Genomic DNA, 25,210 nt, shown 5'->3' on the forward strand with positions numbered 1-25,210 from the left:
CATACCTAGTATTATGTCTATATTGGACAACTAATCAAAACATAAATTTAATGAAGTTTCCACTTAAAGGTTTTGAGGGAGGTGGGAGGAAATGCAAATATCAAACTAGTATTTTTTTTTAAAGATAGATGTGTAACATGCTGAAGCTGGATTGGAGTTTGGGATCAAGAGTGGATGACATATTGGATAAAACAGGAATTTATTCCACGAAAGTGAGGCAATTGGTTTGGTCTAGAATGGAGGTTGTGGAGATGAAGCCCATACATATAAGAGGCACTAGGTAAAATTGACGGTGTTACAAATCTATTTAATCAGTTTCTTTTCTTGTTCACTCAAAACAGTGATTACAAGCTAATCTAATCACATTCTATAATTTAATGTAAACACTAATTAAAATGTCCTTAGTCAAATTCTATAATCAAAACGTTGATTACAAATTTAATCCAATTCTTCAACAATTTTATTAAAAATCACAAATCTAGCAGATTCTCATATGCTTCAAAGACTGCCCCCCCCCACCCCCCGCCAAAAAATCCCAAACAAAACCCACACAAAATACATGAACTAGCACAATGATTACGGAATTCACTGCAACGTTTCTATTTAAGCTCGTCACAAAGGTAGCACAGATATGACGAACGAAAAGTAGCTGCTAACTGAACCACCAATTTGCGTTAAGGAACGAACCGACTGTCTCATTCATGGTTATCTAGATTAGAAAATGAGACTGGCCAGGCCCACCTGGAAGAGGATAAATCCGGGGCTCGGGGGCGGAATCGGGCTCAGGAAAGGATGGCTATAATTGGCCAGAATTCCCATGCCAGTCACGGGCGACAAGGGCTTCCCTTGTAGCTCAGTCAGTACAGAGTCTGCCTGCAATGCAAGAGACTTGGGTTCGATCCCTGGGTCAGGAAGATCCCCTGGAGAAGGAAATGGCAACCCACTCCAGTATTCTTGCCTGGAGAATCCCATGAACAGAGAAGCCTGGCAGAGTCGGACACTACGGAGCGACTTTTCACTTCACTTCACACACGTCAGTCAGCGGCCAGGCCCCGAATCCGAGCCTCATTCGTCCCCAAGGTGGGCGGGGCGGATACGCCCTCCACCTATTTATCCCCGCTCCTGGGCGGCTTCAGGTTCAATAGCCTCAGGCCCTCGGCGAGGTAGGGCTACGAATCTTCCGAACCCTCCTTTTAAAATCGGGGAACCTAAACCACAGGAGGAGCGTTCCCAACGGACAGGCCCTCCCGCGGGGAGAGTTTCCGGGGCAGGGGGCGGGGCTGCCGGAAGTCGCCGGTAGCCGTCTGCTGTTCGTTGTTTGAGCGGCTGACGGGAAGGAGAAGCCGAAGCTCCGGCGGCGCTGCGGGGCTGCAGTCACAACTGGAGCCCGAGCCGCCGCTCGTCTCCGGACGAGCTGTAAGCCAGGAGTACCGGCTGTGGAGAGGCGGGGCCCGACGCCCGCTCTCCTGATTTCACCATGTCGCGGGGCTCTATTGAGATTCCCCTTCGGGACACTGACGAGGTAAGTGTCGAGCATGGGGGAGGGTGGGGGCCGTGAACTTGGACGATCTCCCCCTCCCCCTTTCTCCCGACTTCGCTTCCGAAGTAAGAGCACTGTCTCTCCCAGATCGAACTCCCCTACCGAAGCTCCGACCACTTCCTTCCCAGCCCCGGCACCCTCCCAGGCTGGGAGCATCAGGTCCCCGAAACCTTGAGGCCACCCCAAGAAGGAGTTCTTGAAAGTTCCCCCCCAACCTGCTCGTATTTGACAGTACTCTGCTCTTCCTAGTTCAGAGGCGCGGGAGTGTGAGTGTGCTTGATCAAATGTTAGGCACCTCACAGACCACAGAGGTGGACACTGATGTCACTGTGTTCTCTCTGCTGCTCAAACTAAGTATCTCTCCCCAGGAATATGTAGGATGTCGCCCTTCCTCCCTTAGAAACTCGAGTGTCGCTGCACAAGGCTCTTTCAGCGAAATAGAGACCCCAAGCCGCTGCTGTGTGCTGATAGAATTGCCCCCCTCTTCCTTGTCTCCTCTTTTATGGATGGCCAATAGCTTGTCTGAGTAAAGCTCTCAGAATTGCTGTTGTCTTATTGGCTATCTCATATTCCTATTTGTTTGATTGAGGTACAATATTGAAATGTGTTTCACTTACCATAAAATACAGTGGTTTTAGTAATAGTCACAAAGCAGTGTAATCACCACCACGATCTAATTCTAGAAAATTTTTCTACTGTTATTTTTGTGCCACAGTCAGGAGTGTGTGTGACACAAAAGCTGCCTCCATGAAGAATGTGTGCAGTGGCAACTCACGATTGCCTTGCTTCTAGGATTGTGCTTCTTGTCAGACCAATGACATCAGATTGTCTGGGGTGCTTATCTACACTTTACCTGCATTATGCATTAAGCAGAGTTTCGTTTCGTTTTTTTCAAAGCTTTTTATAGTTCTAGGGATTTGAAGACAGCTATCAGGATTTGTTTGCTATGCTTTTACTTTACTATTCCATATAATGTATTTGGCATATGCTCCTTAAACATTTCTTAACATATACTTGTTTTAGCCTTACAGAAAGTGAACACAAAGCCTATGTATTAAAAAAAAAAAAAAAAATTCTACGTATAACCAGACTGATGAATCTCTGGGGAAAGAGCAGTCCAAGGAGACACATGAATTTCAAAAAGAGAAACAGGAACTTCCCTGGCACCCCGTGGTTAAGACCCTGCGTTTCCACTGCAGAGGGCACAAGTTCGGTCCTTGGTTGGGATATAAGATCCCACATGCTGTGGTGGCACGGCCAAAAAAAAAAAGAAAAATAAGAGTTAAAACCTACATTTTGTATTTTAGGTCATTGAACTTGATTTTGATCAGTTACCGGAGGGAGATGAAGTTATTAGTATTCTGAAACAGGAACACACACAACTGCACATATGGATTGCTTTGGCGGTGAGTATTCGTGTAACAAATACTTTTTATATGTCGACTGGAAAAAAATATGTGGTTTCTGTTTTCAGATACAGTAATAGCCAGCTTGGGTGAATGATAGTACCATGTATGTGGAAATTAATTATATTATAGTCCAGTTTCCTAAGTGGTCTGCTGGCCTCTGGTAAATTAGAATATGTTGGTAAAAGCAAAATTCACTTAAGCCAAATAGTACTCAGTATTGAACATTTGATTATTTAGTGGTTATTCAGTGAGGACTGGCTTATGATTTGTGGATAAACTGAGAAAAAACAAGGTGCCACAATGTAAACAATCTAACACCCTCTACCCTCCTCAGTACTAGCTGCATGATTATGTTTCTTTTTTGTGGGAACATTATAGGAAATGATTATAGTAGTGAAATATAGTGAATACTTTAATCATTATTCCTAAGCAAGTTTGCCACAGGTCACTTTTCATGTAAGGACATAAACAGGGCATCTAATGTTATCTTGAATAGTCAGAGAAATAGATCTGGAATTAGGCTTGTGTCCAGTGCTCAAGCCTAACTCTTGAGTTTCTTAGGCATGGATTTACAGAGAGGTACTATCAGTGACAAGCAGTGCCTTCCTGACTTAAGTGCTACGTTTTCTCAGTGAGAAATGGAGAACAGGCCATTAATGCTTGTCACTCATTTTTTTAAAACCAGAAGGGAACTTAATTTTTTTTTTAGTGTACTAAAAAGGCATTTGTAAATGCCTCCTCACAGCACTTACATGAAAACTGGAGTCTTGCAGGGTTAGCATGACACCTGTAGTAAGATAAATTTATGAATCATTGTGGGCTACAGGTTGTTAAAACAAGAAAGAATGTAGGCTTTGGGATTAGAAAGGCCTTTGTTTAAACTGCAGCTCAGCTGCTAACTAATTCCGTGACCTTCAACAAATGATCTATCTTCTGAGCCTATTTCCTTATCTAAAATAGGGGGTTGTTAACACTGAATTAAAAGATAGTTGTACAGATTAGAGATGATGTCTATGAAACTCCTGGCATTGTTTGTGGCCCAAAGTAAGGGGCTAATGATGGATATTCCTTATAATATTAACAAATGAAACAAATATCCACAGAAGTTATTCAACAGGCCCAAAGTCATAGATAATTTTTGGTGGATCTAGAACTAGAACCCAAGTTTTTTGTTTGGAATTCTTTATACCTCTCACTATTTCTTTCTCTCTTTGGCTCTGATTTAATTTGAAATCAGTTAATTATTACTGAGTAAGGAGATGGAAACATTTGTAGTGATTTTAATTTTTTAAGCAACTTGGTTAGATATAATTCACTGTAGTAAACTGCAGACATGACTGAGCTACTGAATACAACACAGACATTTGAGACGTTTTAGCACATACATACACCTGTGAAATGATCACCATATTTAAATAACACATACATCCATCACCCCTGACACTTTCCCCGCAACTCTCCCTTCCCCACCCTCCCATAGTGCCCAGGCAGTTATTAATATTATTATATATGATCAGGTAAATTAAGTCAGATTTCTTTGAATTTATGAAAGTGGAAAAAAATGCCACATGAAAGCAAAATAGTGCCCAGGCAACCCCTGATCAGCTTTTTGTCGCAGAAGATTAGTTTGAGATGTATTCACGTAGTTGCATATATCCAGTAGCTCCTTTTTACTGCTGAGCAGTAGCCATTGTACAGATAGACCATGGATTGCCCATTCACCTTTTCATCAACAGTTTGGTTGTTTCCAGTTGGGGCCTATTACACATAAAACCTCTGTAAACATTTGTGTACAACATTTTGTATGGACATACAATAACTCTAACTTAATTATTTGCCTTATAGCTGGAATACTACAAGCAAGGGAAAACAGAAGAGTTTGTCAAGTTGTTGGAAGCAGCACGTATAGATGGCAATTTGGATTACAGAGACCATGAAAAAGACCAGATGACTTGCTTGGATACATTGGCAGCCTATTATGTTCAACAGGCTCGTAAGGAAAAGAATAAGGACAACAAGAAGGATCTTATTACACAGGCAACCCTATTGTATACAATGGCAGATAAAATTATTATGTATGATCAGGTAAATTAAGTCAGATTTCTTTGAATTTATGAAAGAGGAAAAAATTGCCACATGAAAGCAAAATGTGTGTAATAGGCAACAGAGTTTCTGAAAAAAATTTTTTTAATATGGTTGATAAGAACAGTAAAAAAGGAGAAGGGTTCCTTATTAAAATAGAAATTTCTTATACTGTTGAATTAATATGGGCAGATTTAGCATAGAAATTTATAAACATGTTGAGTTGGTAACTCTAACATCCTCAGGTGAATTTCAAATGTATTTTATGTGTTTTAAGGAGTTTGAACTTTTTGTCATTTTTCCTGGCACAGACAGCTTGCATTTTGGGATAATTTCTCAATTTGTGATTCAGAATTTGCTTACTGATGGTTTAAACACACTATAGTGAGAGAGGAATTTGTGTGATGCTCGACTGCTCTCCTGTATGGTTTTGATTTTCATATTACACATTTGTCTTATCATGGTTAGTCCTGGGTAGAGTCAAGTGTAAAATGGTACGTTACTTTTTCAGAACCATTTGTTGGGAAGAGCCTGCTTCTGCCTTCTTGAAGGTGACAAAATGGATCAAGCTGATGCACAGTTTCATTTTGTACTCAACCAGTCTCCAAATAATATTCCAGCACTGCTTGGTAAGTCATTTTCAGCAACCATCTTAGGAATCTTTATTTTTCAGCATGTGCCTAAAATGCATCTCTTTGTTGATAGCTCCTTAGTAACTGGGCTGGGCAGCAAAGTAGAAGAGCTTTACCTTAGTAAAAATAAAACCTCGTTGGGTGGGGAGGAGGCTTTCCTGGTGGTCCAGTGGTTAAGAATCCACCTGCCAGTGCAGGCAGCATGGGTTCAATCCCTGGTCCAGGAAGATTCCACATGCCATGGAGCAACTAAGCCCATGTACCTCAACTACTAAGCCCAAGTGCTTTAGAGCCTGTGCTCCACATCAAGAGACTCCACCACAGTGAGAAGCCCATGCACCATATAAAGGAGCTCCCATTCACTGCAACTAGAAGAGAGCCTGCATGCAGTAACAAAGACCCAGTGCAGCTAAAAATAAATAAAATTTTAAAAAACAAAAAAACTCTTGTAGGGAGTTCCCTGGTGGTCCATTGGTTGGGACTTCATGCTTTCATGGCCAAGGACCTGGGTTCAGGGCCACCCAGTGTGGCCAAAAAAACAAAAATAAAAAAAACTTATTGCAGTAGATCATCATTTCTGTTGAAATTACAGAAATAAAATATATACCAGTTAAGCATAATTTGTAATCTACTTCTAGAGAATCAGTAAACAACCTATTTGGACAACTCTAAGCTAATTTTTGTTTTATAACATTTCACATAAATATAGGACTGTTCTATTTATAGACATAGATTAATACATCCTTATGGAAAGCAAGTTTAAATATGAAATCGTTTTTACTATTTTTGACTGTTTTTTACTGGGAGATATATTTGATCTAGGTGAGTTAGTGGAGAGTATATAACACTTGAGTTCTTTAATAAGTGCATGTTTATTTTTAAAAATCATTACAGGTAAAGCTTGCATTTCGTTTAACAAGAAGGATTACAGAGGCGCTCTAGCTTACTATAAGAAAGCCTTGCGGACTAACCCAGGTTGTCCAGGTAAGAGAAAAACTTCAAGTCTAAGCTGTATATGATCCAACTTAAAATATTGATATTTGATTTAAAGGCTGAATAGAAGTAGTTCTTAGTATTTGCCCTATACTTTTTTCCTTTGCAAAATCACATTCATTTAGCAAATTTTGAAATTAAATGTTAAGTGTTTCCAGAAGGAGAGGGTGTCAGACTGTGTCAAATTCTGTTGTTAGGCCAAGTAAAATAGGGAATGAAAGTTGCTCATTGGATCTGGCAACGTACAAATCATTAGTGACCTTGATAAAAGCAGTTCTATTGGAATGGTAGAGGTGAGATACTCATCGGAGTGGAGTCCAGAGAGAAAAGGGAAGGAAAGGAATTGGAGGCAGCAAGTATAGAGTCTAATGAGCTTGACTTTCTAAGGAAAGTAGGAATGAAGAGACACTGGAAAGAGAAATGGAATCAAGAGAGGATTTTTTAGGATAGGAGTGTGTATGGATGAGAATGATCTAGTTGAGAGGGAAATTTTGATGATGCAGGAAAAAGGGGAGGGTTGCTGGTGCAGTGACCTTAGATGAGAAGGGGTAACATCTAATGAGCACTGGAGAGGTTGGCCTTTGATAAGAACATGGTTGACTTTTGGCATGGCTTTGAAATTGGGAAGCATTTATAAGCTTAGTTCTGCAGATGTGCATGTAGCCAGTCACTTTATTTAAGCCTGTAATGAAGCTCTTTGTTTAAAAAATTGCTCTTTAAAAATTAGATCTGGAAGGTACAGTATAGCCAGGCATATTGGAAGACAAGAAAAATAGCATTATTTTTCTGACCTCCAGTGAAGCCAAGATTGTGATATACCCAAAGATTTTATAGTGGGATTATATTGAGGTTAATTCTGGGATTTTGCAACTTATAAATAATGTTTAAGCATTTAAAAAAATTTGAACCCAAGAATGCCTTAGTTTGACAGACTAAATAACGATTTTATTTTTGTAGCGGAAGTTCGTTTAGGAATGGGCCATTGCTTTGTGAAACTTAACAAACTGGAGAAAGCTCGTCTGGCATTCAGCAGAGCCCTGGAACTCAATTCCAAGTGTGTGGGAGCATTGGTGGGACTGGCTGTTCTAGAACTCAATAATAAAGAGGTGTGTGATTAAAAAAACTGTTTAGTTTCTGACCGTTTTGTCAGGTGAATAGTATTAAATTATATATTGAATTATATCTCAACAGACCTGTTGAAAAATGCAATCTTATGGAGTCTTTTCTATTATTTGCCTTGGGGATTAGCAGTAGATTGTTTAAGACAGTGATACCAGGTATATTTATTACATTCAACCAATTTCAAAGGGCCGGAAATGCTTTCCAGTGGCAGTGTTTCTGCAGTTAAGTCTGTTAAGAAAGCTAAATTCTGAAAGTTTAACTCTATTTGAATTTATTTCTATTATTTTTCCTTTAATTATTATAGTTTTTAAAGATTACTTTCCATTTGTGTTATTACAAAATCTTGGCTATATTCTTCATGTTGTACATTACATCCTTAAACCTTTCTTACACCTTGATAGTTTATGCCTCCCATTTCCCAACCCCTATATTGTCCCTCCCCAACTGGTAATCAGTAGTTTGTTCTCTATATCTGTGAGTATGCTTCTTTTTTGTTACATTCACTAGTTTGTTGTATTTTTTAGATTCATACAGCATTTATCGTTCTGTGACTTATTTCACTTAACATAATGCCTTCCAAGTCCATCCATGTTGTTACAAATGGCAAAATTTTATTCTTTTTTATGGCTGTGTTGTATTCCATTGTATGTATATGTGTGTGTATCACATGTTTATCCATTCATCTGTTGATGGACACTGAGGTTATATATCCTGGCAATTATAAGTAATGGTGCCGTGTATTTTGAGGTAGTGTTTCCAGTTAATATTTTGGTTTTTGAGCTGTGTACCCAGGAGTGGAATTGTTGGGTCGTATGGTAGTTCTATTTTTAGTTTTTTGAGAAACCTTCATGCTGTTTTCCTAGTGGCTGTGCCAATTTATAATCCCACCATCACAGTTTGAAACTTTTTATTGCTGGTGAGAAAGTTAAAAAGAACGATATTTTGGTATCTGAACTTAGATTTGTATAATCTTATTTCTTCAGACTAGAAAGGAAACTTTGAAAAAGTGCTATTTAAGTAATGTTTGACTCATCCCTGCCATCACTGTGTTTCTTTTAGGCTGATTCGATCAAAAATGGTGTCCAGCTTCTTTCCAGAGCCTATACAATTGATCCTAGCAACCCTATGGTATTAAACCACTTAGCAAATCACTTTTTCTTTAAAAAGGTAGGAGAAATCATTTATTAAAGTTGTTTAATGTTAAATCCTATCTTTGCTTTTCTGCACTGTAGTTGACACTTTATCTTTTTAACTTCAAAAGAAATTTTAATCAAGAGAGTTGTTTTCAAGTTAGAGTTTGTATTAGTATCTAGGTATGTCTGTTTGTTCATTCAATCATTTAATAATTATTGACCCTGTATACCATACCCAATATTATGATGGAGGTGTGAAGTTCAGTAAGACAGTTTTCGCACTCAAGGAGTTGAGTTTCATAGGAAACCCAGACATGTGAACAAATGTAAATGTAAAAATAAAGGTCTCTACCCTGCTGTGGCAGAGAAATGAAAGAGGAAATGATTAAGTGGTTAAGAAAAGTGTTTACCACCAAGAAGGAAAACGCTCTTGAGCTACGTTTTTAGAAGACGATCACTAGGTAGCTGAAAGAAGAGAGGCACAGCTCTATGAGTCTTAGTTTTTTGCTTTTTTATTTTTGTATGTTGATCATGATGTCATTTTTAAAGTTGCCACTAATTCTGTAGAACAATGGCATTCTAGATTTCTCAAATACTAGAAAAGTTTTTATATAGTTGGTAAGCATGAGTTTAATCATTTTGCAACTAGGTACTAAATTATACCAAGAACTTTAATTAAATAGCAATTTAAGTAAAAGTTCACAAAACTACATCGATCCTTATTAGTAATAGATGCTATATTGCTGTTATTGTTGCTATTGGTATGCATTCTATCCTTACTAAATGCCAAGTACTGTTAAAAGTGCATGCCATGAATTTATGTAATATTCAAAACAATCCTCTGAGATAGGTAATATTTTCTTAATTTCGTGGATGAATCATGGAAGCAGAGTTAATACCCTGAGGTCACACAGCTGTTAACCATGGTGCTTTATTCTCCCTGGCTATAGAAGCATACTCCCCTTTCATAGTGAATTATTAATTAAATTTTATGCTATAGCTATTACAGTACTAAAAGGCAACTACTTAGGGAGAAGATGGAAATGTATTTTAAAAGTAAATGAAGTGTTACTGTTTTAAGATAAAACATTAACACAAGAAGGCAATGGCACCCCACTCCAGTACTCTTGCCTGGAGAATCCCATGGACGGAGGAGCCTGGTAGGCTGCAGTCCATGGGGTCGCAAAGAGTCGGACACGACTGAGCGACTTCACTTTCACTTTTCACTTTCATGCATTGGAGAAGGAAATGGCAACCCACTCCAGTGTTCTAGCCTGGAGAAGCCCAGGGACGGGGGAGCCTGATGGGCTGCCGTCTATGGGGTCGAACAGAGTCAGACACAACTGAAGCAGCAGAGTACTTTGGATATAGTGAAAGTGTAGTCGTTTAGTCGTGTCTCATTTTTTACAACCCTATAGACTGTATCTCACCAGGCTCCTCTGTCCATGGAATTCTCTAGGCAAGGATACTGGAGTGGATTGCCATTTCCTTCTCCGAGGGATCTTCCCGACCCAGGGATCAAACCTGGGTCTCCCACATTGCAAGCAGATTACCATTTGAGCCACAAGAGAAACCCTTGGATATAATAGTTCTTATTAAATTGTAACTGCTCCCATTACTGTTAATAAGGGACTTAACTTCTCTTGGGTTTTCTCATCACAAAAATAGGCCTGATGCTTCAAAGGATTATTGTGGAGATTAAATGAAGTAATAGACATACTGAACAAATGTTAAGTACTATACAAATGTTAGTTCCCATCTTCCCTAAGTTTATCAGCAAGGGGAATAAGGAGAGTGATTTGTAAATATGGGTACAGTGCTGCTATTGTTAATTCAGTTAACAAATTTTTAAAGTGAAATTTGAGGAACCCTATGACAGACCAGTAGAGTTGTTGGACCTTACCCATTGATTTTTGGATCTTCCTTGTTCAGGATTACAGTAAAGTCCAGCACTTGGCGCTCCATGCATTCCATAATACAGAAGTGGAGGCCATGCAAGCAGAAAGTTGCTATCAGTTGGCTAGATCATTCCATGTCCAGGTAAGTTAATTTTACACCCTGGAGTATCTTAATTCTTTAATGGTTTTCCAAGTCTTTTAAAAACTTTTATATGTATTATTGGTCTTGTTTTATTTTCATTTTTTAGGAAGATTATGACCAAGCTTTCCAATACTACTATCAAGCTACACAGTTTGCCTCATCCTCTTTTGTGCTGCCTTTTTTTGGTTTGGGACAAATGTACATTTATCGAGGTGACAAAGAGAATGCATCTCAGTGCTTTGAGAAAGTTTTGAAAGCTTATCCTAATAATTATGAAACTATGAAAATTCTTGGCTCTCTATATGCTGCTTCAGAAGACCAAGAAAAAAGAGATATTGCCAAGGTACGTTTTTAAAAGTCTTAGTTATTTTCTGGTAGCTATCCCTAGATGCTCATTTCTTGTTATTGCTTATAGAAATACGTTGGACTTGGTTTTGATAGCTGAGTTTGCTCCAGTTGAAATAACAACTGACATTAAACAGGGTAGAGTAGTTACCACATTTTACTTTCATAGCCTAGAGTTGGAATGTCTTAGCTTAATGATCTCTTTTTATCCCAGGGCCATTTGAAGAAGGTCACAGAACAGTATCCTGATGATGTTGAAGCTTGGATTGAGTTGGCACAGATCTTAGAACAGACTGATATACAGGTATTTGATCACATTTTTCGTCTACCTAATGTGTTTTTGATAAGCCTGGTATAGTGCTTCTCTCTTTTTCACTTACACCTTATTCTGTTCACCATGAAAATACAGGGTGCCCTGTCAGCCTACGGAACAGCAACACGCATCCTTCAGGAGAAAGTGCAGGCCGATGTCCCCCCAGAGATTCTGAATAACGTGGGTGCCCTTCATTTCAGACTTGGAAATCTGGGTGAGGCAAAGGTAGGAATGAAGGACTAGTTCCTTCTTTTGAACTAGCAAGTTCAGTGCAGGCTTTTTTAGATGTGTCAACCAAGTCTTTTCACAATGTAATTTTATTTTCTTTCTCCTAGAAATACTTTTTGGCATCTTTGGATCGTGCAAAGGCAGAAGCCGAGCATGATGAACATTATTATAACGCCATTTCTGTTACAACGTCATACAATTTAGCCAGGCTGTATGAAGCGATGTGTGAATTCCATGAAGCTGAAAAACTATATAAAAACATCTTACGGGAACATCCTAATTATGTTGACTGTAAGAATTTTAAACTTTATTTTTTATGTATTAAATGCTCACAACAGCAGCAAAAATTTAGCCTGAAAAAAATCTTTCTTGGAACTAATAATAAACAGTTTTAGGGGATTTCCTGGTGGTCTAGGGGTTAGGATTTTTTGCTTCCACTGGAAATTAACTCCCTGTTCTGGGAACTAAGATCCTGTAAGCCACACAGTACAGCCAAAAAAAAAAAAAAAAACTATGAAAAAACAAAACAACTGTTCTAAAGGTTATACCCTTTCTTCAAAGCAAATTTGTGGCCTTAAAAAAAAATGCAGCTTCACTTAAATTTATCCTGGAAACAGAAGGAAACAACTGAAAATCAGTGGGACCATATTTTATAGACTAGTCCATCTTCAGTGGGTCAGCTACCTCTACTAGGCTTTTAACAACTCCTTGACGTATTTGGTTATGGGTTTATCTTTATGGTGGGTTCTGTTTTGATTTACAGTGCTTTTAATAGTCATAAAGGACAGGGCCTTTCCTGGAAATAATTATTCCTAAAAATGTCCTACCTTGAGTTTTTGCAACCTGAACAGTGTGAAATTTGGAAAGTTTCTAACTAAAAATCATTTATATGCTGCACTTCCCTTAAAAGAACCTAAAGCTATGATATTTTGACTCTGGTCAAATCAAGGGCTAGTAACTTGGCCCCTGTCATACTATTATGAATAAAAAAGTGATTTAAAATAAATAAGATTTTAGTTGAATTCCAGGCTTAATTTGAACTGAGTTGATAGGCAATTATAAACCATTGTTGGTTTCTTGAGAGAGTGACATTTTCTGGAACAAATAACAATTTGACATTTGTGTGGCACTCCCTAGTGGCTCAGATAGTAAAGAATATGCCTGCAATGCAGGAGTCCTGGGTTCAGTCCTTGGGTAGGGAAGATCCCCTGAAGAAAGAAAGGCAATCCACCCCAGTATTCTTGCCTGGAGAATCCCATGGACAGAGGAGCCTGGCTAGCTACAGTCCCTGGGGTCACAAAGAGTTGGATACGATTGAATGACTAACACTTTCACTTTTAAAATTACCTAAGGTAAAGAGACACAGTTAGAGCTCAGGTTTTCTAACTAGTAATCCCTTAGTAGTCTGTGTTTTCACTGTTGGTGTGATATGCCAAGCACAGTGCTGTATGTCAGAGAGAAACTGGAAACAAAATGATGACAAGCTTTTAAAATAACTTAGCTTGAGATAATGACTTGATCCAGAGTACCAGCTTGAGGAATGGAGTAGAAGAGAGAATCTGAGATTTCAAACAGGAAGGTTTGATGGTATTGAAGTTGCATTTAACTTATTAGATATTTAATTAGCTATATCGATGCTTGATATTTTTTCACCTGTGATGTGTTAATTGAAAGCAATTATTTTAAAAGTACAACTTTAAAGTTATGATCCTACTTTATAGCTAATATTTTAAACATAAAAACTTGTGCATTTTCAGGCTATCTGCGCCTAGGAGCAATGGCTAGAGATAAAGGAAACTTTTATGAGGCTTCAGATTGGTTTAAGGAAGCTCTTCAGATTAATCAGGTTGGTAGTAATAACTCTTGGGTTTGAAAAAATAATTATGTCACCATTTTCCTTCAGTAAATCAGTTTTTTCTTTAAATGGCTGTCTAGGTTGGCATCCCCCCCGCCTTTTTTTTCCCATTTACTTTTTAAAGATACTAAAGGGCTTCCCTGAGAGCTTAGTTGGTAAAGAATCAGCCTACAATGCAGGAGATCCTGGTTTGATTCCTGGGTCGGGAAGATCCACTGGAGAAGGGATAGGCTACCCACTCCAGTATTCTTGGGTTTCCCTTGTGGCTCAGCTGGTAAAGAATCCGCCTGCAATGAGGGAGACCTGTGTTCGATCCCTGGGATGGGAAGATCCCCTGGAGAAGGGAAAGGCTACCCACTCCAGTATTCTGGCCTGGAGAATTCCACGGACTGTATAGCCCATGGGGTTGCAGAGTCAGATAGAACTGAGCGATTTTCACTTCACTTCAAAGGGTGTAGAGTCATCTAGATGTTTGGATTGTGGCCCACAATTAGAATTAGATTTCACATCACAGCCTAGGACACACACACGTGTATACAAACAAAGAGATCAGGTTTTCTAACTAGTAATTCCTATACTGAGATCAGAGTTTTATAAATTAAAAATGATTTGTAGAATCATATTGCCCTAGGCAGTACATTGATATTTTTACTGTATTCCATTTTATTGCATTTCTTATGCTGATAACTAAACACTAAATTGATTTTACAAGTCATTAATCCATCTCAGCTCTCAGTTTGAAAAAGACTGTTGTAAACGTAGCCTATAAATCAGGAATCACCTATTGTGGAAAGATGGTTTATCTTCGAATCCAAATTACAGATCTTGCCTCTTTTTATATGTGTTTTTAGGACCATCCAGATGCTTGGTCTTTGATTGGTAATCTTCATTTAGCAAAACAAGAATGGGGTCCAGGCCAGAAGAAATTTGAGAGGATATTAAAACAACCAGCTACTCAGAGTGACACTTATTCTATGCTGGCCCTTGGCAACGTCTGGCTTCAGACTTTGCATCAGCCCACCCGAGATAGAGAAAAGGTAATCTCTTTTCATTTCTTTAAAACAAAGTTGATTCTTACTCGATTCTTATTTGAATTTTTTAAATAATCTTTTTATAGGAAAAGCGTCATCAGGATCGTGCTCTGGCTATCTACAAACAAGTACTCAGAAATGATGCAAAGAATCTATACGCTGCTAATGGCATAGGTAATTATAAGATTTGGATATCCATAATTGTGAAATAAATGCTTTTGGAAGGATGTTTATAGATCAGATTTTCTCTCTAGTTTTTTTTTCTGGCTACAAATAGGAAGTTCTAATTCCGTGAACCTTTTTATAACTTTAGGAGCTGTTTTGGCCCACAAAGGATATTTCCGTGAAGCTCGTGATGTATTTGCCCAAGTAAGAGAAGCAACAGCAGATATCAGTGATGTGTGGCTGAACCTAGCACACATCTACGTGGAACAAAAGCAATATATCAGCGCTGTTCAGATGGTAATGTTTTATTTTTCAAAATATTTTTATTTTGTGGTCATCATTGAGCAGTTTTCTTAACCATTCTGGCCTCATCTGATAGGCCAATATATATAATACCAATAGATATAAACCAATAGAGGTTTATAATTTTATAAGGTTAAGACCAGTCTTTGATGTCCAGACAGAGATGTGAGTCCTGGCTCCACCATTAATTGCACGTCTTGGGCATGTCTCTATAAGACAGAAATACTTGTAACCTTAATCTCATAGAATTTTATGAGGATCCAGAATGAAAAATACTTGGCACTAATTTGCCTAGCATAGCAGTAAGTGCCAGAAGATAGTGGGATTTATTATTCATTTGGGCTTCCCTAGTGGCTCAGCTGGTAAAGAATCCTCCTGCAATGCAGGAGACCTGGGTTCGATCCCTGGGCTGGGAAGATCCCCTGGGTAAAGGAACAGCTACCCACTCCAGTATTCTGGCCTGGAGAATTCCACGGCCTGTATAGTACATGGGGTCGCAAAGAGTCAGGCACGATTGAGCAATTATTCATTTGCTCATTTTATCCTCTTCCTTCTCAGATGAGAGAACTGCATTTCAGAAAGGTTAAAAGACATTTAAAAAGAAAAAACTCCCTCCATGGGGATAAGTTTTCATAGCTAGAGACTTTTGTTATGCTTTTCATATTTGTTGATTACTTGAAGTAAAAGAGTCATGCCCAGCATCTTTAGCATAGTGAGCATCTTTAGCATACCTAGTGAAAAAGGAAAAATGCTCTTATTGAAATTATTATGGCCAGAAAAAAACAAGTTTCTGACCAAAGATAGAAGATATGAGCAGTCCAGGCTCTAGGAAGTAGTTAACCATTTTTTCTAAAAAGGGCGAGGAGTATTATTATTATTGGAAAGGTAACTTGTCACAAGGACTTACAGAACCTTGATTGCATATGGTAGTCTCAGAGGTTGTATTTTTGGAGGTCAGCCTTCTTGGTCTGCAAATCAATTGCTAGGAATAGTCAGGGAAAAACCATCTAACCGTCTTCACCGAGAAGAACTTGCCTACGACACTCCTGACGTTGCATGGTCAGAAACTGACTTGTTCGTGGCAAAATTAATACCAGTATTGCTATATTAGTTTTACTAAGAGATTAACAACCAGAACTGTGAGGCTTCTCATATTGATTGCCAGTAGGTTCCACCAGCCCTAAAGAAAGGTGGTAGAGCCCCATAGGAGCCAGCTGTATGACTTCTGATAAATCATCAGTAAGTCTTGTCTAGATTGTATTGCTAAAGATACAAAAAGACCTTCCATCTGTTTCACCTGTCAGTGTTGGTGCAGATTTCAAATGGAAAGACTATTTCGAGTATGTAATTTTTCTTATCAGGTTTTTATGTTGTGAAAATGTATGCTGGTGAATGTCAAGAATCAGTCTCAATTTAGTCTTTGAAATTAACCATCCAGAAGATAAAATACCTTTTCACTTAGCTTTAAAATCGCTTGAAATTTTCTTATAAAATAATACTATATAATTGTTGTTGTGCTTTAATTAACCTTTTCTCTTTTTGTAGTATGAAAACTGCCTCAGAAAGTTTTATAAGCACCAGAACACAGAAGTTGTGCTATATTTGGCCCGGGCCCTCTTCAAATGTGGCAAGTTACAGGAATGCAAACAAACCCTGCTGAAGGTAAAAAAAGAGAACTCAATTCTGTGCTGGTTTGTATTTTTTACTCTGTTTTACACATGCTTACATGCCTAATACTCTAACTAAAATTCTTTTCATGTCTTTATAACATATGAAAAATTTGCTTTGTTTTTATTTATAGGCTAGACACGTGGCACCCAGTGATACAGTTCTTATGTTTAATGTGGCCTTGGTCCTACAAAGATTAGCTACCTCTGTCCTGAAAGATGAAAAGAGTAATCTGAAGGAAGTACTTAATGCTGTGAAGGAACTGGAGCTCGCACACAGGTAAGATTTTGTACCTGTTTTCCAAACAATCTTTGAAATTGTTTGTTTCTTTAAACCCATATGTCTCAAAGTAGAATCATTCTCTAGTAGAATCATTCTGGCAACTTTTAAACCAAAGCAGACAGCTGCCACTAGGTGACTTCAAACCATAGCCAGGATCCTGCTAGAATTGGATCCTATAGTCCGACCCCTATAACTGGCTAGCTTTACAGGCTTGCCCTAGATTTTTTATTAATCTTAGAGTAATATGACCCAGCATTTTACACACTAGAAACTTTTAGACTCCACTTATGTTGTTTTGGAGAAGGCAATGGCACCCTACTCCAGTACTCTTGCCTGGAAAATCCCATTGATGGAGGACCCTGGTAGGCTGCAGTCCATGGGGTCACTAAGAGTCGGACACGCCTGAGCGATTTCACTTTAACTTTTCACTTACATGCATTGGAGAAGGAAATGGCAACATACTCCAGTGTTCTTGCCTGGAGAATCCCAGGGACGGGGGAGCCTGGTGGGCTGCCGTCTATGGGGTCGCACAGAGTCGGACACGACTGAAGCGACTTAGCAGCAGTAGCAGTATGTTGTTTTTACCTGTTATACCAGTGTCTTCTTTGAGATACGAGTTTTCCTTGAGCTAAGATTAAGGCCTTTCCTCTTAAATAACTGAATAAGTTTATTTGGCTCAACTCAATTTATGTATGGGGAGAAGGTAGTGACACCCCACTCCAGTACTCTTGCCTGGCAAATCCCATGGACAGAGGAGCCCGGTAGGCTGTAGTCCATGGGGTCCCGAAGAGTCGGACATGACTGAGCGACTTCCCTTTGACTTTTCACTTTCATGCATTGGAGAAGGAAATGGCAATCCACTCCAGTGTTCTTGCCTGGAGAATCCCAGGGACGGGGGAGCCTGGTGGGCTGCCGTCTATGGGGTCACACAGAGTCGGACACGACTGAAGTGATTAGCAGCAATTTATGTAACTTTGTAGTATTTAGTTGGTAACTCAGTGTATGTTAAAGTTAAAATCTTACATCTCTTCAGATTTTATCCAACCTTATTTGAGTTCTTGTTTTAAGTATTTCTTGCCTTGGCTAATAAATTATATGTGCTTTCATGGCTTAAGCCTCCTAACCTCCATGCTGACATATTTAGTAAACTTGGTGTTTAGTAAATATTAGTTGCTGAAATTGATTTTTGGTTGTTTGTGAATTTACTGATAATGTTAAATATAACTTTATCTTCATGAACTTGCTGGTATTGCGTGGTATGTTGTTGAGAGTTCTTTTTCAGTGAGTTGTATATGTGTTTTTCCTATTGAGATGACAGCCCTTTGTGAATACATTTAAGTATTAAGTGTTCATTAATTTCAGTCAGTATGTAAGCCTTCTCTGAAACTTTTTTGAAAACAGATTTTTAATCTGTTTTTAATCTAATTAAATTTTAATTTTTAATCTAAAGGGTCTGTTCCATTAATTTTTTTTTAACGTATTTTATTTTCTCATCCCATTTAGATATTTCAGTTACTTGAGTAAAGTGGGAGATAAAATGAGATTTGATTTGGCCCTCGCTGCTACAGAAGCCAGGTAATGTTACTGTTTATGGAAGGTGACTTTGGGTGAGGTAGTGATAGCCGTATGGGCTGGGAGAGTGACACAGCAGTGAGGGATTCTGACCTTCTAGGTATCAGTCTTTCACACTCCTCTCTGGGATGTTCCACCCTGGGCTAAGGCTTTTTCTTGAGGGTTCTTTCAGGGAATATGCCAAAGTTAATTTAGTTCAAGTCCTAAAATTATATGGGAAAAGACTTTTCTGATTTCACTAACATCAGCTATGTAGTCAGAATCAAGACACGATTCCCAATGCTGAGTTACATGTGAAGATATTGTTGGGAATCTTTTTAGCTGTGCTTTGGGAAGACAGTTATGATTTGGAAACTTAAAATAGTTGACAGTATTGGCTTATGAGAAATTAAGTTAATTTTGCTAATTAAGACTTCTATGATTCTGCTTCAAACTTTTAAATATGTGTAAATAATATAAATGCTCTGAGTTTTTAAATAAAAAGTATACTAGCTACATTCATATTTCTCGAAATTGGGAACGTTCTAGGCAATGCTCTGACTTACTGAGCCAGGCGCAATACCACGTGGCCCGGGCACGCAAACAAGACGAAGAAGAAAGGGAGTTGCGGGCCAAACAGGAACAAGAGAAAGAACTGCTAAGGCAGAAACTTCTCAAAGAACAGGTATTTCTTATGTTTGTGGTGATACTAGAATTAAAGGTGGGCATACATACACTTTGTATGTTAGTTCATCAAGAGTTCTTTTGATGATAGCCGTGATTTTATGATCATAACATTTTGATGAGATTTTTCCCTACCCTTTTTTCCTCATAGGAAGAGAAACGTCTCAGAGAAAAAGAAGAGCAAAAGAAACTTTTGGAACAGCGGGCCCAGTATGTAGAAAAGACCAAAAATATTCTTATGTTTACTGGAGAGACTGAAGCAACAAAAGAAAAGAAAAGAGGTGGTGGTGGTGGACGGGTAAGATGTGACTCCAGCTAGAAATGATGTTAACTGACTAAATGCACTCAATATTTAGTTGTGCTTTGGCTTCCTCCTTTGCTAAAGGATAGTCTTCAACGCAGAGAATGCTTTAAATGGTATCTAGTCTTTAGAAATGCACTTCAGTGTTAGTTTTAGTATAGTTTATCTTGTAGCAACCTTGCAGTTGATGATCTTTGCTATGAGAAACATTCATCCCAATTAGCAGTTTTAAAGTATGGGCCTCACCATGCACCTCTTCAGTGTGACTCAGAGGGCTGGTGGCATGAGGCCTATTTCATACAGCCATATTCTACCAGCCAGGAAAGCACTGACTGTGGTCTTCTTTGGATTTCAGCGTTCCAAGAAGGGAGGAGAGTTTGATGAATTTGTCAATGATGACACCGATGAGGACCTGCCTGTCTCCAAAAAGAAGAAGCGAAGGAAGGGCAGTGGTAGTGAGCAGGAAGGCGAGGAAGAGGAGGGCGGCGAGAGAAAGAAGAAGAAGAGGAGAAGGTAGCGTCATGGGAAAACCTTTTCAATCACCTCATGAAAGTGGGGAATGCCTCTCACCTTCTGAATCTTAGGGCTAGAATTGGGAACACCTGGTAATCTCTTGATGCACCCAGACAGAAACCTTTCATGCTCCTGCTTCCTGCTTTAATCCTAAAATGGACCCCAATTACCAAATACTACAAATTTCCTTCTGAGAGCTCTGAGCCAGTCATAATTGCCTTTCTTACGTCTATAAAATTGCAACTTAATTGGAAAACCTGTGCAATTTAGAATGAGAAAAGTTAGTGGGTCCGTGCCAACTGTCTATCTTAATAACCTTACAAAAGCCCCAAACCTCAGTTTCTCTCTGTAAAATGGTGAGAGTCGTGGCTCACTTCAAGTTTTACAGGATGTGTAAAATGTGAATTTAGCTGAAAAAAGGGCTTTTCATCCTCCCATGCCATCCACTGTGAGGACAAGTGGTGCCTTGTCCCCTCTTACCTGGAGGGGCCCTTGAACTCTCCCACTCCTCTCACGGTGCTTCCCTGTCCAGGAACCTCCAGGATTACCTAGGCCTGTTCTTCCCAAACCGAGGCTGACTCTGCTTGTGGAATTCAATCAGACACACTGACCTGTGGAATTGAAGCTGTGGCTGAATATTAGCAGACCTAGGATGAGTAGTTGGGAAGGAAGGAAGAGGAGGGGGAGGATGCTGAGTCTGGAGCCTGGATCTTTTCTCACATCCTCTGTCACTCACCAAGGGCAAGATCTGAGCTTATCTTACATTCATTAAGAGGGCTCAACAGTGACTCATGTGGTCAGCAGACTTTGCATAAATCCATGATTTATTTGTATGGCAGACTGCTGAGCCTTGTGCAGCGACTGCACGTTGTGGCCGCACAGTCTGGTTGCAGTCAGCACCCGTAGAGGAGGGCGTTGAGAATGATTCATACTATTTGAATGGCGAAGAAGTCTTGGGCTTTATACGCATATGAGTGAATCTTGACACACGTTCTTTTGGTATTCACTATAGACCTCCGAAGGGAGATGAAGGATCTGATGATGATGAAACAGAAAATGGCCCCAAACCGAAAAAGCGCCGTCCACCAAGAGCAGAGAAGAAGAAGGCTGTAAGTGTCCAACACGTTTTTCTGTCCCTGGTAGGCATAAAAGATGTCTGCTAGATACATCCTTCTCCTGCAGTGTCTTCAAGCACAGACGCTTGTTTTTGAAGTTTGTTGGTTGCCGTTTGATTGTATCATTGCAGTGCAAACCCAATTTAACATGACATCCTAACAGAAGAGTCCTCACTTTATGTGTGTTCTTTCTTCAGCCCAAGCCAGAACGTCTGCCTCCTTCAATGAAGGGAAAAATAAAATCCAAAGCCATAATATCATCAAGTGATGATTCGTCTGATGAAGATAAACTGAAAATTGCTGATGAAGGGTAGGAATTTTTTGCTTGGTATGTTCTCCTAATGAAAGATAACCGAGAGTGGTCACTGTGACAGAATGTCATCTCTGTAGTTTCTTAGAATCTTAGAACTGGAAGACACCTTATCACACACCTCATTCTGATCTTGTCATTTTGTCTACCAAATATTTGTCCCTTACAGAAGGAAACCTATTTTGAAACCTTCTTTCTTCATGGATATTAGTTGAAATTTTCTATATGACATCCTCCTACACAAAATGTATCATTTGGCTACACTGCCATTGACTGGCTTAAAGTAGTAGGAGTAGCTGGATCTTGGTCACAGGAAGAAAGGCACTTTCTTGACCATTTCGTCCTTTGTCAGGCAGGGATGACTTAGCACCACCTGCCTGTGGAGGGCTTATCCTGCACTCCTTTAGCTTACAGCCCACTTGGTTAAATAGTATTCTGTTTTACTTGTCCTGAACTTGCCCCTGAAGCTCCACATTTGGATTCCTAGACTAGAACTCTTAATACCATACTACACCTTGTTCTTCTGATGGCCATTTCACTGATAGCCATCATTTCACTGATGGCCATCATTTCATTCATTCATCCAACAGATATTTGAACATCCATGTTATGAGATGAGTGCTAAGTGCTGGAGATGCAGAGGAAAAAGACATTGACCCCACCCAAAGGAATTTGTGCTTTAGAAACAGTAGAGAATGACAGATAAACCAAAACTACAGTATACTGGGGAAAGTGTTATCACTTATATTTTCCATTTATTGCTTGCCAGGGACAAGCAAGCAATAAATCTGGAGTTGAAGTAGTGAGGGTAATTACTGAGATAAATTTTGTAAAAGGCTGTTTAAGTCTTTTAGAAGAATAAAGAGTCCTAATCACCTGTACTTCTAAAAAAAAAAACCAATAAATAATAAAAGTGTTTAAAATAAAAGCAAGAGAGGGAGTCCTGGTGGGTTAGAGGTGAAGCAGCAGTGAGAGGTTAGCATGTTGAAGGGGCTAGGGGTCTGCGGCCGGGGGTGGGGTGGCTAGCCTGGTATGGTAAAGCATCTGTGAAGATGTTTGGTTCCCATTTTCTCTGAAGACAGTGGTTGACACAGATTTGGATTGCTTTTCCATAAACCACTGGTCCTTGCCCACAATGTTATCCTAGTCCATTGATTAGAGGCGTGATGGTTAAACCCTCAGGAAGTGTTTCCTTCTTTAGCCAGATGGAACGGAGTGAATTAGATTCAAGGGGCCCACTGGTACTTGGTGTATATACAGACGGAATATCCAGCATCCTCTTCTCCATGCTTCACATCCTTTCAGAGTGACCTGAGTTACATGATATGTGTCTAGATTTCTTTCAGATGTAAGCACAAAGAGCCTCTCTTCAGTCTGCAGGGATGTTTTCATTGCTGGGGAGAGTAATCTGTTTCACCTCCATCACCCTTCTTAGACTGACCCTGTAGGATTTAATATTCCTTTCTTGGTATATTTGTCATGGAAACCCAAACCAAGGAATATGCCAGAGGAGAAGCATGTCCCTCCTGGTGAGCGCAGTGCAGTGGGGGACTGGGGGGAGGTAGCAGCTGTCACAGTGGTTAAGGGAACGTTTGTTCCTGTAGGAAGCCAAGATTACCTTGCCACCACCATCCCAAGCATTAGTCCCTTTCCTTTAACATGTGATATGTAGAGGAGAAACTCGGGCAAAAGTAAACAAGCAAGCAGCAGAACCCCCTTAGCACAGCTTCCTATGCAGAGTAACTCTAGTCGTGTCGGAGGGCATCAGAGCAGAAGCAAATCCCAGAATAGGAATGGTGACTTGGCTCCTTGGCCGACTCCTGCACAGATGGGACAGGGGAGCCCCACTCAGCCAACCCTTGGGAGAGGGTTCATGTCCAGAGTCTCTGCAGCCAAGTGAGGTCCTAGGTTTTACCTCTGCTGCTATGGATTTGCTTATAAAGATAAATGTATTCCTTCCTTACATAATTTTACAGGTGAAATTGAGAAATGCTTCATTCTGATGAAAAGTGCCTGGTATGACCAGTGAGAGTCATCCTTCACTGTTTTTATTCTGTCTTAGAGCTAATGTGCCTTATTCTTTTTGCCTGCGTACTCCCCTTTTTATTATGAACAACATCTCATTTGCAAAAAAAGTACACCAAAGAAATATCACAGTAAAAACACCGATCAGGTCCAGAATATTCTGCCCTTCTCTTTTAAAAGGGCAACCCCTGATTGTCAGGTGGTGTCGTCCGGAGACCTGGCCTATAACGAGCATTTCTCTTTGCCAGGCATCCCCGCAACAGCCACAGCAACAGCGACTCGGATGAGGGCGAGCGGCGGAAGAAGGGTGCCTCCTCGGAGAGCGAGTCTGACGAGAACCAGAACAAGTCCGGCAGCGAGGCCGGCAGCCCCCGGCGGTCCCGGAGATCCCACTCCGATGAGGATTCGGACAGCGACCAGCCGGCCAGGAAGCGCAGGCCCTCAGGCTCCGAACAGTCGGACAACGAGTCCCTGCAGTCTGGGCGGAGCCGCTCCCCAGGCTCTGAGATGGACTCCCGGCCCGCGTCCCCGAGTGCCGAGTCGGACCACGATTCCGAAAGAGCCTCTGACAATGAGGGCTCCGGCCCAGGTTCCGGAAATGAATCTGAACCCGAGGGGTCCAACAACGAGGCCTCGGATAGGGGCTCAGAACGCGGTTCAGATGATAGCGACTAGGCTTTATTTCATGAACACGCTTCATCTCTGCAGGAAACTTTTTTTTAACATATGAAAGCTGTGATAAAAACATTTCAGGTGTTTGGTCAGTGGTGAAATTTTTGCTAAGGCAATTTTTTTCCCTATCCATTCGTACATTACTATGACCGCAAGAGATGTTTCCTGTGCTGGAGTCTAATATTTGAGTCTCTTGAGCAAAAGGTGACTATTCTTCATTATGGTACAATTCCACCTATCACATGTGAAAACCCCAGAAAAATAAACCCACGTGCTGAAGCATTCCTACAGAGTTTTGAGTGCCTGCCACAGTGGCACACCTGCCATCTTTGTGTGTTAAGCAGTACACTGTTTGGATTTCTATTACAATCTTTTACCAAGTGGTGTGAGAAACTTGGTGTTATTGTCTTTTTCCATTTCAAGCTTAGATCAAGAATATTTTTATTTTCTGGAGAAAGAGGTATCTACTGTATAATTGCACCAAAGTACAAATGAAAGGAAGGTTTCTTCGATAGGGTAATACTGCAGCCATGTAGATAAAACCACAAATATATCGTTAGGTTGACTAAGATGTGGAAAAATGCTTTTCTGTTAGTAGAATGCAAAGACCTACCTAAGCCACATAATAAAATTCTTTTACCAATTTTTATGTGTAAACTTTGTGTCATTTGGGGAGGGGGGGAGCAGTACATTTGTATATGAAAATTTAGTATCAATAAACTGCAAATATTTGGAAGAATATTAAACTGAATTAAACTGAAGGCTGTTTACTCAAAAGTTTTGTAATTCTATGTAGATTTCTGGAGTGTTTTTAAAGATGCAAGAAGCTATTTACAGGGACTTTCTTGGCAGGCTACTGGTTAAGTCTCTGGGCTTCTCATGTAGTAGGGGTGGGTTC

General features: G+C 39.8%; 1 protein-coding gene across 1 annotated transcript; it reads left to right on the top strand.

Annotated features, from left to right (window-relative positions):
• Nucleotides 1–973: 973 nt before the first annotated feature.
• On the top strand, nt 974–24,957 carry CTR9 (CTR9 homolog, Paf1/RNA polymerase II complex component). The gene is made up of 25 exons (XM_006045986.4): nt 974–1,522; nt 2,848–2,946; nt 4,795–5,034; nt 5,543–5,660; nt 6,558–6,647; nt 7,614–7,762; nt 8,838–8,945; nt 10,844–10,951; nt 11,058–11,294; nt 11,511–11,600; nt 11,706–11,834; nt 11,945–12,128; nt 13,595–13,683; nt 14,544–14,729; nt 14,810–14,897; nt 15,037–15,185; nt 16,737–16,853; nt 16,993–17,138; nt 18,645–18,716; nt 19,242–19,377; nt 19,528–19,674; nt 20,033–20,190; nt 21,203–21,299; nt 21,503–21,615; nt 23,889–24,957. Exons 1-25 carry the CDS (start codon nt 1,478–1,480, stop codon nt 24,313–24,315), a joined length of 3,522 nt encoding a protein of 1,173 aa, XP_006046048.1. The 5' UTR covers nt 974–1,477; the 3' UTR covers nt 24,316–24,957.
• The last annotated feature ends 253 nt before the right edge of the window (nt 24,958–25,210 follow it).

The sequence above is a fragment of the Bubalus bubalis genome, chromosome 16 (genome assembly GCF_019923935.1).
Source record: "Bubalus bubalis isolate 160015118507 breed Murrah chromosome 16, NDDB_SH_1, whole genome shotgun sequence".
Lineage (NCBI taxonomy): Eukaryota > Metazoa > Chordata > Mammalia > Artiodactyla > Bovidae > Bubalus > Bubalus bubalis.